Here is a 17425-nt window from a genome sequence, read left to right as displayed (position 1 = left end):
CATGTGGATACTAATTTTTTAAGCATTTGGTTTCTTTTTTTTTTTTTTTTAAGATTTATTTATTTATTTATTTGAAAGAGTTACAGAAAGGGAGAGAAAGAAGGAGAAAGGCCTTCCATCCGCTGGTTCACTCCCCCAGATGGCCAATACCATCATCCAGGCCTGCCACGTGGGTAGCAGGGGCCCAAGGACTTGGGCTGTTTTCCCAGGCCATTGTCAGGGAACTGGATCGGAAGTGAGGCAGCCAGGAAACGCAGTGGCACCGGAGGGGACGTCGCAGGCGATGGTTTTACCCACCACACAGTGCCGGCCCCTGCCGTGTGTTTCTAAGTGGACCGTGAGTGCACAGGGACGGAATGCTAGCGTTGACTGAGCTGTGGCCAGGTGCTGGGGCGCACATCTCCCTTGCTACGCGGTTGGACCCGGCTCCTCTGAAATCCTGGGTCAGGGGAAGCCAGAGAGGACTTCTCTGAGGTTCTAAGTGATACTGAGGTCACCGTCACCCCCCCCCCCCCCCGGCCTCGGCCTCAGCTCCGTCCCAGAGCCTCGCCGCCCTCCCTTCCTGGTCAGTTAGGCCTCTGAAACCGGGGACCGTCCTGCCTGCCCTCCGCTGGCCTCTGCCAGCCACATTCAAGTCTTTGCTGTCCTGTCTAGAAACGCCAGAGCCCACCTGTCAGTTCAGGGAAGAGAGGTTCACGTGACAGCTACGGCTGGCTGTGCCGAAGCCAGGGGCCCACAGCAGGGTACTTGGTCCAGGGCTTCCACGTGGGTGGCAGGGACTCACGTCCTGGAACCACCACGCCTGCCTTCCAGAGTTTGCCTCAGCAGGAAGCTGGCATCCAGGCTTGCCCGTGTGGGCCGTGGGCGTCCCAAGTGGCCCGACATGCACCCCTAAGTGCTGGGGGTGTTAGGGTGGGAGAGTTTGCAGGGGCAGGAAGCAGGAGGGCTGGACCTGTGGAGCTACGAACAGTAACCCCAGCCCTGGAGGAGCCAGCGCCCCGAGACGCCAGCCTCTGGAGAGGAGTGGGGGACAGGGAAGCCGGGGCCTGGATGGGGAGGCTCTGGCCTGTCGCAGCAGCCAGTGGATTCACAGACGCCCTGTCTAGGTTGGACAGCGTGGGTGGGAGGGCACCCAAGCCAAGGCCCTACCCTACCCTACAGCACGGTGAAATGAAACAGGAGGCCTTGATCGCCGTGCACAGGAAGAAGGCGTTCGCCGGTGTGGGGGACTGCAGGCGCGAAGGCGGGATTCGGGCGGGAAGAGCGGGGCCGAGGCGGGGTCTGCCTCCGGCCGCGCGCCCCTCGCCGGCCCGCCGCCAGGGGGCGCCCTGCCGCGGGCGCGCTCGGGCCGCGGGCTGCGCTTGGGCCGTGCGGGCCGCCGTCGCCGCCCCGGCATTCCGTCGGCGTTCGGCTGCGCGGCGTCGGCTCCCGCGGCTCTGGGCGGCGCCGCACTCGGACCCCCGAGCGCCTGCGGGCCGGCGGCGGCCGCGATGGCCCCCTGAGCGGCCCGGGAGCAGGCAGCGGCGGGCGGGCGGCGCCGCGGCGCAGGCCTGGGGCGCGCCTCTTTGTCTCCACAGGCGTCCGCGGGCGGAAGTGGGGCGCGCGGGGCGCGGGGGGCCGCGCCATGAGCGACATCCGCCACTCGCTGCTGCGCCGCGACGCGCTGAGCGCCGCCAAGGAGGTGCTGTACCACCTGGACATCTACTTCAGCAGCCAGCTGCAGAGCGCGCCGCTGCCCATGGTGGACAAGGGCCCCGTGGAGCTGCTGGAGGAGTTCGTGTTCCAGGTGCCCAAGGAGCGCGGCGCGCAGCCCAAGGTGCGGCTCCGCGGGGCGCCCTCGCCACACCGCCCGGGCCCGGGGCTGCCGCGGGGACCCCGGCCCCCAGGGAGGCGGGGCGGGCGCCGCGGGCCGGGCGCGCCGGTCTCAGAGCTTCTCCCGGATTTGTGTTCGCAGAGGCTGAATTCGCTGCAGGAGCTGCAGCTCCTCGAGATCATGTGCAGTTATTTCCAGGAGCAGACCAAGGACTCGGTGCGCCAGATCATCTTCACCTCCCTTTTCAGCCCTCAAGGGAACAAGGCCGACGACAGCCGGATGAGCCTGCTGGGCAAACTGGTCTCCATGGCCGTGGCCGTGTGCCGGGTCCCGGTGCTGGAGTGCGCGGCCTCCTGGCTGCAGGTACCCGCGCTGCCGTGGGGGGGTGGGGGGCTGGCTCCGAGGGTCGCCGGGAGGGGCTTTGGCGTGCCGCTGGTCCCTGGCGGGGTCTCGGCTCAGGTCTGTTAGCGCGCAGTCCCCCGGTCCCAGTTCGTAGGCGGAGCAAAGCCGCTCGTGCGCAGTGGTGAGGGTTTGTGTGTGTGTGTGTTTTCTTCAAACTTTGTAAAAAGTTGTTTGTTTATTTGAAAGGCAGAGGGAGAGCTCTTCCGTCCGCCAGTTCTCTCCCCAGATGAACCTGGACAGCCAGGAGCCCCCATCCCAGGCTCCCACATGGTTGGCAGGGGCCCATTTTCGGCTGCCTTTGCAGAAGCAATGGCAGGAAGTGGAGCAGCCGGGCCGCCGGCATCCCATGTGGGCGCAGGTTCAAGTCCCGGCTGCTCCACTTCCCATCCAGCTCTCTGCTGTGGCCTGGGAAAGCAGTGGAAGATGGCCCAAGTCCTTGGGCCCCTGCACCTGTGTGGGAGACCCCAAGGAAGCTCCTGGCTCCTGGCTTCAGTTGGACCCAGCTCTGGCCATTGCGGCCATCTGGGGAGTGAACCAGTGGACAGAAGACCTCCCTCCCTATCTCTTTTTTTTTTTTTTTTTTTTTTTTTTTGACAGGCAGAGTGGACAGTGAGAGAGAGAGACACAGAGAAAAGTCTTGCTTTGCCGTTGGTTCACCCTCCAATAGCCGCCGCGGCCAGTGCGCTGCGGCTGGCGCACCGCGCTGATCCGATGGCAGGAGCCAGGTACTTATCCTGGTCTCCCATGGGGTGCAGGGCCCAAGCACTTGGGCCATCCTCCACTGCTTTCCCAGGCCACAGCAGAGAGCTCGCCTGGAAGAGGGGCAACTGGGACAGAATCCGGCGCCCCAACCGGGACTAGAACCCGGTGTGCCGGCGCCGCAAGGTGGAGGATTAGCCTAGTGAGCTGTGGCGCCGGCCCCTCCCTCTCTCTCTCTCTCTCTCTCTGCCTCTGCCTCTCTGTAACTCTGCCTTTCAGATAATTAAATAAGTCGTTAAAAAATAAACCAGCACTGCGTATGGAATGCTGGCACCACGGCCTGGGAGCTAACCTGCCCTGCCACAGTGCTGGCTCCCTGAGGTTTTATTTATTTATTTATTTTAATGAATAAGAAAAAGGGGGGAAAGAATGGCTTACTTTTCAGGACAAGGAGATAACATTTTTCTGAGTTAAAAATGATGAGGTAGGATTTTGAAAGCATTATGCATGCCGGCTCACAGATGGGACTTTGAACAAAGTTTTGTGTTTGAAAGGCATAGCAGTAGGGGTGGGGAGGGGAGGGTGTCCGTGTCTCATCTGCTGATTTGCTCCCCAGGTGCCTGCAACAGCCCCGGGCTGGGACAGGCTTAAGCCAGAGGCTCTGTCTGGGTCTCCCGTGGGTGGCAGAGACAGGTTCTTGAGCCATCACCTGCTGCCTCCCAGGGTGCGCATTAGCAGGGAGCGGAGGTGAGGCAGAGGCAGGACTCAGCCCCAGGCAGTCGGCCGCAGGATGCCCTTGTCCCGAGTGGCTGCCTAGCCTCCTGTGCCACAGTGCCAGGGCTTTTTGGGAAGATCACTTTTTTGAGAAGATTCATTTTACTTATTTGAAAGGTAGAGTTCTAGAGAGAGAGAGAGATAGAGAGAGAGAGAGGTCTTCCATCCACTGGTTCACTCCCCCAAATGGCCACAGTGACTGGAACTGGGCCAGTCTGAAGCCAGGAGCCAGGAGCTGCTTCTGGGTCTCCCACATGAGTGGCAGGAGCTCAGACACTTGGCCATCTTTTGCGGCTTTCCCAGGCGCATCAACAGGGGCTGGATCAGAAGCGGAGCAGCCGGGACACGCACTGGTGCCCCTATGGGGTGCTGGTGCTGCAGGTAGTGGCTTTCCCTGCTACACCACAGTGCCGGCCCCAGGAAGAGGACTGTATATCAGATTGTGACGGTGCTTACCAGTCACTAGAGGGGTGTTGGGTTCTGGTTAGGTCAGTGAGCGGGTGCGTTGTTTTGCATTCGATCTGCGGTTGTACGGCTGACGGCTCTTTCAACACACGTCAAAGGAAAACACAGAGATTGACGGACGGTTGAGTGCTAGGTGGTATTTTGGGTGGATTTGCTTTGTTTTGCTTTTTTGCTGCCCAAAGTCTGAAAAATTGTTAATCCACCTCTAGTGATCATTAACCAACATTTTTTACTAATCTCATATCAGCCAAGCTAACAGGATTTCCATAGTTTCTTAAGGTTCTTCATTCCCAAGGACTCAGGTCTTTTCTTAAAGATTGGTTCCTATTTTTTAAATTTTGTTCTATTTATTTGAGAGACAGAGCGAGATCTGCCATCTGCTGCTTCACTCACCGAATCAGGAAGCTGGAATAGGGGAGGAGCTAGGACGCAGACCCCGACACCTATGGGGGTACAGGTGTCCCATTGGTGTCTTTTTTTTTATGATTTATGTATTTATTTGAAAGAGTTACACAGAGAGAGGAAGAGACAGAGAGAGGGAGGGAGGGAGGGAGGTCTTCCATCCCACTGGTTCACTCCCCGAAATGGCTGTAACTGCTGGGGCCGAAACCAGGAAACAGGAGCTTCCTCTGGGTCTCCCATGTGGGCACAGGGGCTCAAGCACTGGGTCATCCTTCGCTGATTTCCCAGGGGCCTTAGCAGGCCGCTGGATTGGAAGAGGAGCAGCCACGTCATGAACCAGCACCCATATGGGATGCCGGCATCTCAGGTGGTGCGTTACATGCTGTGCCAAAACACTGCCCCCCACAACCCCTTTTAAAGTTGTATTTAGTTGTTTGAAAGGCAGTTACGGAGAGGAAAGAGGGAGGGAGAGGTAAAGTGACATACAGATACATTGAGTCTGCTGGTTCATTCCTCATTTGGCTGCAACAGCCAGAGCTGGGCCAGGCCAAAGCCAGGAGCCTGTACCTCCATCTGGGCCTCCCATGTGGGTGGCAGGGCCCAGGCCGCCTTTGCCACCTTCCACTGTTTTTGCCAGTGGATTAGCAGGGAGCTGGATCAGAGGTGGAGCTGCCGAGACTCCAGCTGGGGCTCATGTGGGACGCCGGCATTGCAGGCAGCGGCTTTACCCATTGCGTCACGGTGCCAGCCCCAGCAGTGCCAGCCCCAGCAGATGTCTTATGTAAAGGGGGAGATAGTGAGTGTCTCGGGCTACTGAGCCCTGCCCCTGTGGCACGAGAGCAGTCCAGGCAGGGGCAAGCACCTGTGCACGGCCGTGTCTCCGTGAAACTGTTCACAAAAGAGGGTGGTGGGGCGGATTTGTTCTGTGGGCTGTAGGTGGGAGTACTCGGTCAGCGTCCGTTCCACCCTTGGAAGTGGTGGCTCGGCCAGGTCTGGTGGCGCTCACCGTGTACGTCGCTCTGTGGGCTCGGGACACCTGCAGTTACGTGCACTGTGGCTTCTTCCCAGCGAACGCCCGTGGTCTACTGTGTGAGGTTGGCCAAGGCCCTGGTGGACGACTACTGCTGCCTGGTGCCGGGCTCCGTGCAGACGCTGAAGCAGGTCTTCAGTGCCAGCCCTCGCTTCTGCTGCCAGTTCATCACGTCCGTCACCGCTCTCTACGACCTGTCCTCAGGTAAACTGTCGGTTTGTTTTTTAAAGAAGTCACTTACTTTTTTTGAAAGGCAGAATTACAGTGAGTGAGTGAGAGAGAGAGAGATCTTCCAACCAAATGGCCACAGTGGCTAGGACTGGGCCAGGCTGAAACCAGGAGCCTGGAACTCCATCCAGGTCTCCCGTGTTAGGGGTTAGAGATCTAAGCATTTGAGCCGTTTTCCACTGGTTTCCAAGGTGCTTTAGCAGGGAGCTGGGTGGGAAGTGGAGCAGCCGGGACTCGAACCTGTGCCTATGTGGGATGTTGGCCTCTAGGGCAGCGACTTAACCTGGTGTGACAACACCGGCCCCTAGGCAAACTAGTTAATATGTTCTTGTGCTTAAACAAGCTTCAGTTACTTGCCAGTTTCATTATTTTGGGGGGGAGAGTGGAAGGCAGAGAGACAGATCTCCCATCTGCTGATTCACTCGCAAATGCCCACAGTGGCTGAGGCTGGTCTAGGGCTAAAAATGGGAACCAGAAACTCAACCCAGGTCTCCCACATGTGTGGCAGGGACCCCGCTGTGCTCTCAGAGCCTGCATTAGCAGGAAGCTGGCGTCGGGGCTAGGGCCGGGTAGCAGACGCGGGCGCTGTGGTGTGCGCTGTGGCTGTCCTAATCTCTGCCGTAACGGCTGGGCCAGACGCCCGCCCCGCTGGAGCGTTGTTTCCTGCTGAGTACTCCGGTGAGATGTCAAGTGAGCGCATTGGCCTTTTGTCTTCCAAAATGTTTAATCTTAGCTGAAAACGAAAGTGTGTTCTACCTGGACGCATGCTCTCCTTGGTCGTCCCCACTGCCCGAGGCGGACGGTGGGGGCAGCAGGCAGCCCAGAGCGCCAGGTCTGGGGTCTGTCAGGATTGTGCCTCTCCCTGAAGCACGCGGCTGGCTTTGTTACTCCACGATTTTGATTCTGGAAACTTGAGAAAAGGCGTGGGAACACCACAACATCTGCAGGTTCTCCCCTGGATTAGTAATGCTGTGCCCGGTGTTCTTTCTCTTCCTACATACACAGTCACGCACACACACTGTTTCGCCAAGCTGTTGAGAATTTGTTGTTGTCATTTACAAATAGGTAAGAGAGTATCTGCTGAGGGCAGCGTGTTTTTTGTTTGTTTGTTTGTTTGTTTTTTTTTTTTTTTTTGACGGGCAGAGTTAGAAACAGAGAGAAAGATCTTCCTTTCCGTTGGTTCACCCCGCCAAATGGCTGCTATGTCTGGTGCACTGCGCCAATCCGAAGCCAGGAGCCAGGAGCTTCCTCCTGGTCTCCCATGCAGGTGCAGGGCCCAAGCACTTGGGCCATCCTCCACTGCCTTCCCAGGCCACAGCAGAGAGCTAGACTAGAAGAGGAGCGACCGGGACAGAACCAGCACCCCAACCGGGACTAGAACTCGGGGTACTGGCTCTGCAGGCAGAGGATTAGCCTAGTGAGCCGTGGTGCCGGCCAGCATGTTCGTACCCAACGGAGAAATTCTGAATACCGTTGTCTCACATGGACCTGTATTCACAGTTCCCTGATTGTTCGAGAAAGTCTTTTCTAGTCTTTTTTGTACTGTGGAGAATCAGATTTTAGGGTCCAGTGGAATGGTCCTTGTCTCTCTCTCTCTCTGTTGTTTATTCTGTTTCTTTAGATTTATTTCTTTGAAAGGCGAGTGGTGAGATCTTGCATCTGGTGGTTCACTCCCCACAGGGCTGCAGTGGCCAGGGTGGCGCTAAGCTGAAGCCCTGAGCAGAGTCGTCGGAGCCTCCCCTAAGCGGGTAGGATCCCGAGCACTGGGGCCGTTTCCCTCTGCCTTCCCAGGGGCGTTAGCGGGAGCTGGACTGGAAGGGCAGCTGTGGGGATAGAGCCGCCGCTCAGACGTGGGATGCCACATCGCAAGCAGCGGCCTCCCCTGCCGCGCCACAGCACCAGCCCCCGGCTCTGGTGTCTTTAAGTCCAGACCAGCTCCCCGCTGCTGGAAAGAAATCTCGCACGACACGGACTCCTGAGGCTCTCAGGCCTGGCGTTCCGCAGGCGCCCCTCTGTTGGGATTTGTGCCATTATCTCCCCTGCCAGGGTCCGAGGTCAGCCCCTTTGGTGACAGGACCGCAGAGGTGCCGCCGCGTCTTGGGTGCCTTGCGCTAGGAGGCGTGTGCGAGTCGTGTGCAGCAGGATGCCTGCAGAGCTCCGTGGGGCAGCATCGGGTAGAGGCAGCACTTGGCCCACCTCCCTGTCGAGCAGCTGGTCCCTCTGGGCAGACTCCGGTGACACAGACCGGTGGAAGTCAACTTCCACCGGTCTGTGTCACCAAACTGGGGGAAGGGATCGGGACCCGCACCCCCTGTACTCTGCTGCCCGCCTTCCTCTTCCAGGGCTGGGCTCTCAGGAGCGTGGCTTTCAAGTGCCCTGAGCGTGTGTGTCCTCATGGGATCCCACAGCCAGGCGGTGGGCATTTGCCCCGTGGGGACGTCAGGGCCTGATGGGCAGTGCTCTGACCCTGCTCTCCCGCTGTGCCTCAGGTCCCTCCTGCCTTGCCCTTGGCCCTCGCTGCCGGAGACCTGACACGGAGTTTCTCGCGCTGGGCGGAAGCAGATTTGGGAGCCGTCCACAACCGTTTCTGCTTTGTTCAGCCCCAGTGGTGGTCTCCCAGCAGCCCCCTCGTTGTGTTGTAACCTCGAAGGTTAGAAAGCAAGTGCACCCGATGTTGCTGGGCTGGTTCCCAGGAGTGTGCCTGGAGCAGAAGCAGATGCTGGGGCCGGCCTGTCCTGCAGAGGTTTCCTAAGAGCTGTTCCTGGCGGAGAGCAGCACTCAGACCTTTCGTTTTCCAGTAGGAAAGATTTTTTATTTATTTGAGAGGCAGAGTAACAGGTAGAGGGAGAGACAGAGATCTTCCATGTGCTGGTTCACTCCCCGTATGGCCCCATTGGCCAGAGCTGGGCCAATCCGAAGCCAGGAACTAGGAGCTTCATCCGGTCTCCCACATGGGTGCAGGGGCCCAAACACTTGGCCATCTTCCACTGCTTTCCCAGGCCATTAGCAGGGAGCTGGATTGGAAGTGAAGCAGCTAGGACTCGAACCTACAGCTAGGATGCCAGCGCTGCAGGCAGAGGCTTAACTTGCTATCAGCCCCAGTAGGAAAGATTTAAATGAACCCAGTTCTGGGCCACATAGTAGCCTTCCGTGTCACCAGGAATTGGCCTTAACACGGAGGCCAGGTGAATTAGCCTGTGAGCAGGGTTCCTACTCGGGGACGCCACCAGCGTGGCCAGTGGTTCTGAGGGCTCTTGTCTGAGGCCGATGCGCCTCCTGTGGCAACAGCCACAGGACTTCTACCAGGAGAGCGTTCCTGGGAGTCTGTGCCTTCGAAACCTCAGGGAGGAAGACGCTTGCGCAACCACACGGAGCCACCTCCTGCCCGAACAGAGCCGAGAGCACGGATCTCTCAGGGCCGTGCTGGAAATTGGGGATCTGTCACGCACACGCCCGGCCACGTGGGCACACACTGCCTCCGGCTCTCGGATACACCTCGGCGTGGACCTGGTTACACAGGATGGAGGGTTGTGAGCCTCGCGTTACCCAAACAAAAGCAGCTCGGGAATCAAGGGGCTGGAATTGGCAGGTCGAGGTCACGGACCACGGCTGCCACCTGCCGAGCCGTCGGTTCCCGGCCCCAGGCAGGAGCAGCCTCGGTGCTGAAACACGCAGCGGGAGTAACCTCAGGGAGAAAGATCTGACGGGAAGCTTCCTGGGCCTGGTTTTGAGGCACCCATCACCCTGGAAGAGGTTCCGTCAGCCTTAGCTTTCCCGTGTGCTGCGGGCGGGGAGTGGTGCACAGCCCGAGAGACGAGGCTGGGCCCCCACACCCATGCTCATAGCCAGCCTCAGGGCCCTGCCTGCTGATGCCAGCGTGAGCAGCGTGGCCTGGAGGTTTCGAGGCCTACCACATGCCTTTGATGAGTCCGGGGGAGGTTACTTAGTGCCACTGTGCCTCAGTTCCCTTGTTCTTTAGGAGTCAGCGGTGGGGTTGCTTGGGGATTGAGTCAGTGTAGGAGTGAGACCAATGCCCAGGCGGTTGTGAACGCAGAGCAAGCGTCAGCATTTGTTACCGTGTTCTGTTACCGTTGCCTGGGTAGGCAGGGGTCTGGCTGTTGCCAACATGAGAGTCTCCGCCGTGGGCCTGGGGCCGACAGGCGCCTGGCAGGGCCTCGCTGCCCCGAAGGCCCCTGAGCTCTCACCGTCCAGGCAGGAGGCCTGCTCACCAGGAAAGGAGCGAAGTGGTCTTGAACACGAACAGCAGAGCTGAGCTTACGCTGACAACAGGGAAGGCATTCTTTTCGAAGTTCAGTGGAATCCTCGGGAACTGCTGAGCCCCCGTGGCTCCCTGATGGTCCGGGGCCCGGGGAGGTGGCGGGGGCGAGGACGGGAGCCCCCTGAGTGGGGGCGCTGGGAGCACCGCTCCTGTTCTGGCGGGGCCACTTCTCACTTCCCCCATTTTTTGCAGATGACCTCGTCCCACCCATGGACTTGCTTGAAATGATTGTCAGCTGGATTTTTGAGGACCCGAGGTTGATTCTCATCACCTTTTTAAATACCCCGATTGCAGCCAATCTGCCAATAGGATTTTTAGAGCTGACCCCGCTCATCGGGTTGATCCGCTGGTGCGTGAAGGCCCCGCTGGCTTACAAGAGGAAGCGGAAGCCCTCCCTGCCCAACGGCCACGTCAGCAGCAGGGCTGCCAAGGACTCGGGCGCAGGCATGGACAGAGACTGCCACCTCTTGTACTCGAAGCTGCACCTCAGCGTCCTGCAGGTGCTCCTGACGCTGCAGCTGCACCTGACGGAGAAGAACCTGTACGGGCGCCTGGGGCTCATCCTCTTCGACCACATGGTCCCGCTCGTGGAGGAGGTCAGCAGACTGGCCGACGAACTGAACCCCCTCAACGCCTCCCAGGAGATCGAGCTTGCGCTGGACCGGCTGGCGCAGGCTCTGCAGGTGGCCATGGCCTCCGGAGCACTGCTGTGCACGCGAGGTGAGTGGCCGCCCGAGCGGAAGCCACGGGACACCTCCCAGAGTGCCTGTCCCCTGCCCCTCCGCGCTCTCCCGTCAGTCCCGACAGACGGCCTCCTGTTCTCCAGAGAGTGACCTGGCCTCCCTCTCGAGGAGTCTTGTTTCTGCCAGTCCTTTGTTTTCTTTCCTTTTTAAGATCTACTTTTATTTGAAAGGCAGGGTTTCAGAGAGAGATTTTTCCTTCTGCTGGTTCAGTCCCCAGATGGCCGCGGTGGCCGGGGCCAGGCCAGGCCAAAGCCAGGTCTCCCAGTAGGGTGCAGGGGCTCAAGCCCATGGGCCATCTCCTGCTGCTTCCCTGGGCCCATTAGCAGGGAGCTGGTAGGAAATGGAGCAGCCAGATGGGATGCGGGCCCTGCAGGCGGCAGCGTAACCTCCCATGCCACAACGCCAGCCGCTTCTGCAGTCCTTTCTATGGAGGTGCGATTCACAGGTTTCAGTGCAAAGTTTAATACTCAAAAAGTTACTTAACTTTTATGTGTATGTTTGAGAGACAGTTCCTTTCTGCTGGCTCACTCCCCAGCCTGCAGAAAACGGCACTGGGCAGGCCAAAGCCGGGAGATGGGAACTCAACCCAGGGGTCCTGTGTGTACCAGCAGGAAGCCAGGGTGAGGACCGGAGCCGAGGACTGAACCCAGACACCGACATGAAACCAGTTGTCTTCAGCACGGTGCTGAACACCTGCCTTTTCTTTCCTTTCCTTTTTTTTTTTTTTTTTTTTTTCATTTTAATTTGGATTTTATTTTAATCTCTCTGAAAGGCAGAGAGACAGAAGCAGAGGTGGTCCATCTACCGGCTCACTCCTCAGATGCCTGCAGCAGCCCAGACTGGGCCAGGCTGGAAGGAGGTCCTTCCTGGTCTCCTGCCCATGGGCGGCAGGGACCCAAGCGCTTGAGCCGTTGCTTGCTGCCTGCCGGGGTGCGCATTGGCAGGACGGGAGCCGGGACTTGAAGCCAGGGGCTCTGAGGTGGGGTGCGGGCGTCCCAAGTGTTACCCTAACCACGGAACCAGACACTGCCCCGTAAGGTGGTTTTTTGTCCCTCTCCTCAGATTGGTTGATTTTCTCATCTGTTGGAAAGGCAGTGACAGAGATCTTGCATTTGCTGCCCCACTCCCCAGAGGGCTGCAGCAGGTGGTGCTGGGCCAGGCTGAAGCCAGGAGTCTGTGACTCCATCCAGTCCCCCCATGTGGGTGGCAGGGAAGTGTCTGGACCCTCCTCTACTGCCTCCCCAGATGCGTTAGCAGGGCGCTGGATCGGGAGCAGAGCAGCCGGACTTGAATCGGCATCCAGCGTGGGATGTGGGCACCCCAAGCGGAGGCTTTACCCACTGCACCACAGCACCCACCCCTGACCTGTTCGTTTTGATGGGTGTGTGCACCCACACAACGTGCCCTGAGAGTTCCTTGCTTCTCTTGTATCTAACGCTTGAACCGTTCCCCAGAGGAAGTGGGTGCTGATGACACGCTCATGTTTGCCACCTTCTTTTCTTTAAGATTGATTTCTTTATTTGAAAGAGTTACACAGAGAAAGTGATGTGCCATCCGCTGGTTCACTCCCCAGATGGCCACAGCGGCCAGGGCTGGGCCAGGCTGAAGCCAAGAGCCAGGAGTAGGGGCCCAGGCATGTGGGCCATCCTCTGCTGCTTTCCCAGGCGTGTTAGCAGGGAGCTGGATTGGAAGTGGAGCAGCCAGGTCTGGAACTGCCTCCTGTATGGGACGCTGGCGTCACAGGTGGTGGCTTAATCCAGTGTGGCACGGCGCCGGCCCAGAGGAAGCTGCTCTCTGAAGGGCGCTAGGAGAACCGGATGGGCTGCTGCTGCTCGAGCACCCTAGGCAAGCTCGGCCGCGTGCAGGCTCCCCCGTAACTGCACTTCTCCTTGATTGCAGATGACCTGAGGACCCTGTGCTCCAGGCTGCCCCACAACAAGTGAGTGCCCGTCACAACCTCTGTCGCGCTGGCTTTGCCGGGCCTGTGGGGAGCTGCAAGCGGGCGAGGGGCCCTGTGTCCTGGTTCCCTGGGGGAGGCTAGTCTGCAGGGTCTGGAGCTGCAGTCTGAGGCTGCGTGGCCAAGGGAGAGGAAAGCAGGAAGGCGGACCCTCGGGAGGGAGGCACCGTGGAGGCCTGGTCCCGCAGCCAAGTCCAGGGACAAAGCGGTGTGCTCCCCGTGTCGCCAGGCTGGCTGAGCGGCTGGCGTGCTTCCTGCAGCGCTGAGGGCTGTCCGTGACATCCTGGGTCCCTGCTCTTTAGGGAGGCGCTGCACCTCTGTAGGTGGGACCACCCAGGTTCTGAGCGCCTCTGATCGGCTGAGGCACGTGGGTGTTCACGTCTCCCCCTTCCCCGCTGTGTAAACTGGGGGGCACCAGTGTTGCCGGCCTCATGGGTGGTCTGTGCACTTCTCGGCACAGTCCCTGCCTCACAGGACCCCGTAACCCAGTCTGTCCATCGTCCTGGCCTTGCTGCTTCCTGTCTGTGACCTCGGCACGTTCCCTACCTCCTGCTGTCTCCATTTTCTCACCCTAAAAATCAAGAAGATCACAGAACCCACTTCCTGTCCCCCCTGCCTCACCCTACTTCCCACGGGATGAGTTTCGTGAGGGTGAAACCGCAGGAAGCACGTGAAAGGAAGAGTATTAGGTATACATTTAGTGTCTCATAAGTGCTGGCTTCTGTCGCCAGTGCCGTTCTGATAATCCCAGAGTTTGATTTCTACGACTCTGTCCTTAGAAAGGCAGCCAAGAGGTGGCACATGCGCAGGACAAGTTTCAGACAAACGCAGTCTGACCAGTAGCACAGGGGGCCTTGGGGTGGGCTGGGGCCTCTGCAGTCACTGGACCCCGGGCCAGGAAGCGCGGGTGTGGACCGGGCTGATGCAGATGGAAGCAGCGAGTCACCGATCGCGTTCCTGCGCTCTTCGGCTCTTCGCGCCTTTCCTCAGCGGAGCATGCCATGAGGTCGCAGGGCCGGGGCTGGCAGTGTGGACAGGGCGGGGTCGGAGCCAGCTCGCTCCCGCGTGGACGCTGCTGGGGGCGCGGCAGCAGGCAGGACTGGAGGCCAGGTGTGGCTGGGTGCTGACTTACAACAGGCGGAGCGGCGTCCTTGCATCCCGGTGTCCCGGCAGGAGACCCTGTCAGACTGCAGAGAAGGGCAGCCTGGTCGTGTCTGGGTGAACGTGCGGGTGTGGCCATGCGGGCGCAGCCGTGGCTCGGGATGCCGGGTCCACAGGACGGACAGGTCTGGGGCCCTCGCCGGGCCCTTGCCATCTTTCCCTGGCACCTGAGGACCTGCGCAGTCTGAGCTGCACTCACCCCGCCCCCCCCCCCCCGCCCCATTCGCTGGGATCCCTTTGCGATGTTCCCCGTCTGGGCCACAGCCTTGGCTGCGTGTTTTGTGTGCAGTAGCAAGGGATGACTCTGAATCAGTCGTAGTCCCTTCTGGGATGTGTCCCAGGGCCCTGCTGGGCTCGGGGGGCTGTGGCTGTCCCTTTCAGGAAGCTACGGCTGCCTCTGGACAGGCTTCAGGGCCCAGCTCCCAGGGTCAGGCCCAGTGCCGGGGTTTGGGGCGGGCAGGACTAGAGCACCTGGCGTTGCCCCCGGGTTTCCAGCTCCTCTGTGTCCCCTCGTGTTCCTGGCGGGACCGGGAGCGTCTGGAGTTGCTTTCTCTCTGCAAGGGTGCGCAGGTTCAAACACCTGTGCACCTCTGTGGCGCCTCGGGTTCGTGAAGCTCTGATGACCTCTTTACCCAGCGTCGCACAAATTACGAGGCTCGGAAGAGCTGTGGGCCGCTGAAACGCCTCAGCTTCCATCACGCCTCCGTTCGCTGTGCACGAGGCCCTCCTGTGGGCCCTGTGTATGGGAGAGGGTGGAGTCAGTCTGTGGTGGAGCACAGGGTCTACTGAGGGGTGAAGTGGCCCAGAGGGCCACCCCGCTATGGGGCAGGGAGTGAGGAGCGAGCACCGGGGCGGGCTGGGCTCTGGCAGCCGGGGTTTGCTGGTCGGGGAAGCCCGTGTCCACGCTCCTGCTCAGGAGCAGCCGGGCCGAGGTCCTGGAGCAAGGTCAGGACTGGGCTGAGCGCAGCTGTTCACCTGCGGCAGTCACCGAGGGCCCGGAAGACGGGCAGGGGGTCTGTGTCCTGAAGAGGGTGGCTTGGACGTGGTCCGAACAAAGGCCAGGCCTTGGCCAGCTGACTACCTGGGGCTGTGGGAGGGGGTGGTGGGCTCGGGGGAGAGCTGCGGGTGAGGAGGAGGGGCTCTGCTGATCTTCTGGGTCGGGGGCACTCTAAGGAGTCTCAGAAGGTCGCAGCGGTGGAAGGTGACGAGGATTCAGGCCGCAGGAGGACTGGAGCGGTGGGGGCTCTCGTGCTGCCCTGAGCGAGGCCGGGCGTGAGAGGGGCGTTGCCGGGGCCGCGTGGCTGTTCACGGAGACCCCGGGGCCAGGTGGGGTGGGGACGCCGTGGCCCAAGCATGCAAGGCTGTGAGCAGAGGGTTTGCGGCCCCGGGGCGGGGCTCAGAAGAGGGGCCCCCATAGATCAGTAGGGGCGGGCAGCCTGTACCTGATTGCTGGTTTCAGGGTCATTTGAAAGGTCAGCATCTGAGGCTTTGCTTCCATCTGTGAGCAGAGTCAGCCGAAGCGGAACCAAAAGCTGACCTGCCGTGGGCCAGGTTCCTGGGCCAGCTGTGGGGCCCCTGCAGCCAGGGCCCAGCCCGCTCTCTGCCCATCGTCACCGGGGGCCCGGCCTTTCCCTCGCTGGTCCCTCCTCTCTGGCTCTGCCTAGGTCCTGGGCCAAATTCTGATGGCCCGGGTGACCTCAGCCGCCAGCCCCCTCCCCCCGCTGTCCTGGGAACCCACATAGCCCGTGCCTCCACAGGGATCTCTCCTGGCCCCGGGGTGTGTGAGGGGCCCTGGGGCACGTGTGTGCAGGTGGCTGTGAGGGCAGGGCTGGCCCCGGCCCTCCGCCTCGTGTCTGCAGAGGGGCAGGTGTACAGAGCACTCTTGGGCAGGGGTGGTGCTAACCTTTCTGCTTGTTTGCAGCCTGCTCCAGCTGGTCATCTCGGGCCCAGTGCAGCAGTCACCGCATACGGCGCTGCCCCCTGGCTTCTACCCTCACATCCACACGCCCCCGCTGGGCTATGGGGCCGTGCCCGCCCACCCCGCTGCCCACCCCGGCCTTCCCACGCACCCCGGGCACACCTTCATCTCAGGTGTGACATTTCCATTCAGGCCCATCCGCTAAGGCGGACCCCGAGAGCTGCCAAGCGCCGCCAAGCGGCAGCGTGCCTTCTGTGCCTGGGTCGGAGGAAGCTTCCGGAGAAAGGGGAGGACCAAGCCCACAGAAGATGACCTGAGGGGGCAGCCAGGTGGGCCCTCCTCGCCGGCAGAACTGCCTTGGTGCACAGCTTCCAAGCTGCCAGGTGCCTCCTACCTGGTGGCGGGGCAAGAATCCAGATGGGACGGGTGGAGGAAGTGCACAGCCTTTGGCACCGATGCCGAGTCCGTGGGCCTGTGCTCAGACACTCTGAGCCTGTGCCACGAGGAGTGCTGGCACGAGCAGCCGCCTCGGGAACGCGACACGTCCCTGCCAGGAACACCGGCGCCGTCTGCGGCCCCCCGAGCTCGGAGCTGGAGCCCTGGCTGCTCAGGGACACCCGTCGGGATTTCCCCGTCACCTGCGGAAGGAACTGCTCTGTTTTATTGGAGGTCTCTAAATTCTCCTTTCATATGTTCAAATAAATTTTTCTAAACCGTTTCATAGACTCCGTGGAATGAATTTTCACACTGCGTGTGAGCTCAGGGGTTTCGCATGTCTTTCCACAGAAGCCCTGAGTCTGTGCTAGCGCCCAGGGCAGCCCCGTTTGTCCACAGCCCTCAGGAGTGTGCCTGGGAGGCCTGTGCCTGCTGTGAGCTCTCGTTGTGGGAGGAAGGAATGAGCAGCAGCCTTCACACCGGCTCCCTGGGCAGCAGCAAGGTGGCGCCTCCAGGGGGAAGAGTGTCCCATGGGGACGACCTGGTCACCTGGTGCTGTACCCACCGTTGTGGACCGGGCCAGACCAGACCAGGTGGCCTCCCAGAGTCTCCTCAGAGATGGCGTGCGTGTGTGGAGCCTGGAGTTTCAGGCTGCCCTAGGTCAGGAGCGCGAGGTGGGGCAGTGGCATATGAGGCTGTCCTTGCTGGGCAGGGGCCCCATTCCCTTTCTCGGATGTGAGCCCGTGGCTCTTCCAGGGCTGGAGCATCACCCGGGTCCCCTCAGCCTCTGCGAGGAACCTTTGCTTTAAAGATTATTTGCAAGGCAGAGAGAAGACAGAGACAGCTCTTCCATCTGCTGGTTCACTCCCCACATGGCTGCAACGGCCAGAGCTGGGCCTGATCCGAAGCCAGGAGCTTCTTCCAGGTCTCCCACATGGGTGGCAGGGACCCAAGGACTTGGGCCATCTTCCACTGCTTTCCCAGGAAGCTGGATTGGAAGAGGAGCAGCCAGGACTCAAATCAGCACTCAGATGGGATTCCAGCACTGTAGGCGGTAGCTTAACCTGCACCGGCCCCTGGGAATCTTCAAAAATAGTGCTTTAGAGGGCCACAGCTATA

General features: G+C 60.3%; 1 protein-coding gene across 2 annotated transcripts; it reads left to right on the top strand.

Annotated features, from left to right (window-relative positions):
- Nucleotides 1–1394: 1394 nt before the first annotated feature.
- INTS15 (integrator complex subunit 15) lies at nucleotides 1395–16589 on the top strand. 2 transcript variants are annotated; one of them, XM_002723360.5, is made up of 6 exons: nucleotides 1395–1816; nucleotides 1955–2176; nucleotides 5624–5789; nucleotides 10285–10812; nucleotides 12735–12774; nucleotides 15875–16589. In XM_002723360.5, the coding sequence occupies exons 1-6, from the start codon at nucleotides 1625–1627 to the stop codon at nucleotides 16074–16076; spliced, it is 1350 nt and encodes a 449-aa protein (XP_002723406.1). In that variant the 5' UTR covers nucleotides 1395–1624; the 3' UTR covers nucleotides 16077–16589. The 2 variants fall into 2 exon arrangements, with proteins under 2 accessions (XP_002723406.1, XP_017194899.1); XM_017339410.3 differs by having other exon boundaries at nucleotides 1478–1786.
- The last annotated feature ends 836 nt before the right edge of the window (nucleotides 16590–17425 follow it).

The sequence above is a fragment of the Oryctolagus cuniculus genome, chromosome 19 (genome assembly GCF_964237555.1).
Source record: "Oryctolagus cuniculus chromosome 19, mOryCun1.1, whole genome shotgun sequence".
NCBI classification, from domain to species: Eukaryota; Metazoa; Chordata; class Mammalia; order Lagomorpha; family Leporidae; genus Oryctolagus; species Oryctolagus cuniculus.
Note: the sequence above shows the minus strand (reverse complement) of the source record. Positions and strands in the feature narration are given on the sequence as shown.

Coding starts and splice junctions, on each gene's coding strand:
- INTS15 (XM_002723360.5), top strand. CDS start 1,625: ATGAGCGACATCCGCCACTCGCTGCTGCGCCGCGACGCGCTGAGCGCC. Junction 5,790..10,284: donor TCTCTACGACCTGTCCTCAG/GTAAACTGTCGG, acceptor CATTTTTTGCAG/ATGACCTCGTCCCACCCATG. Junction 12,775..15,874: donor TCCAGGCTGCCCCACAACAA/GTGAGTGCCCGT, acceptor GCTTGTTTGCAG/CCTGCTCCAGCTGGTCATCT.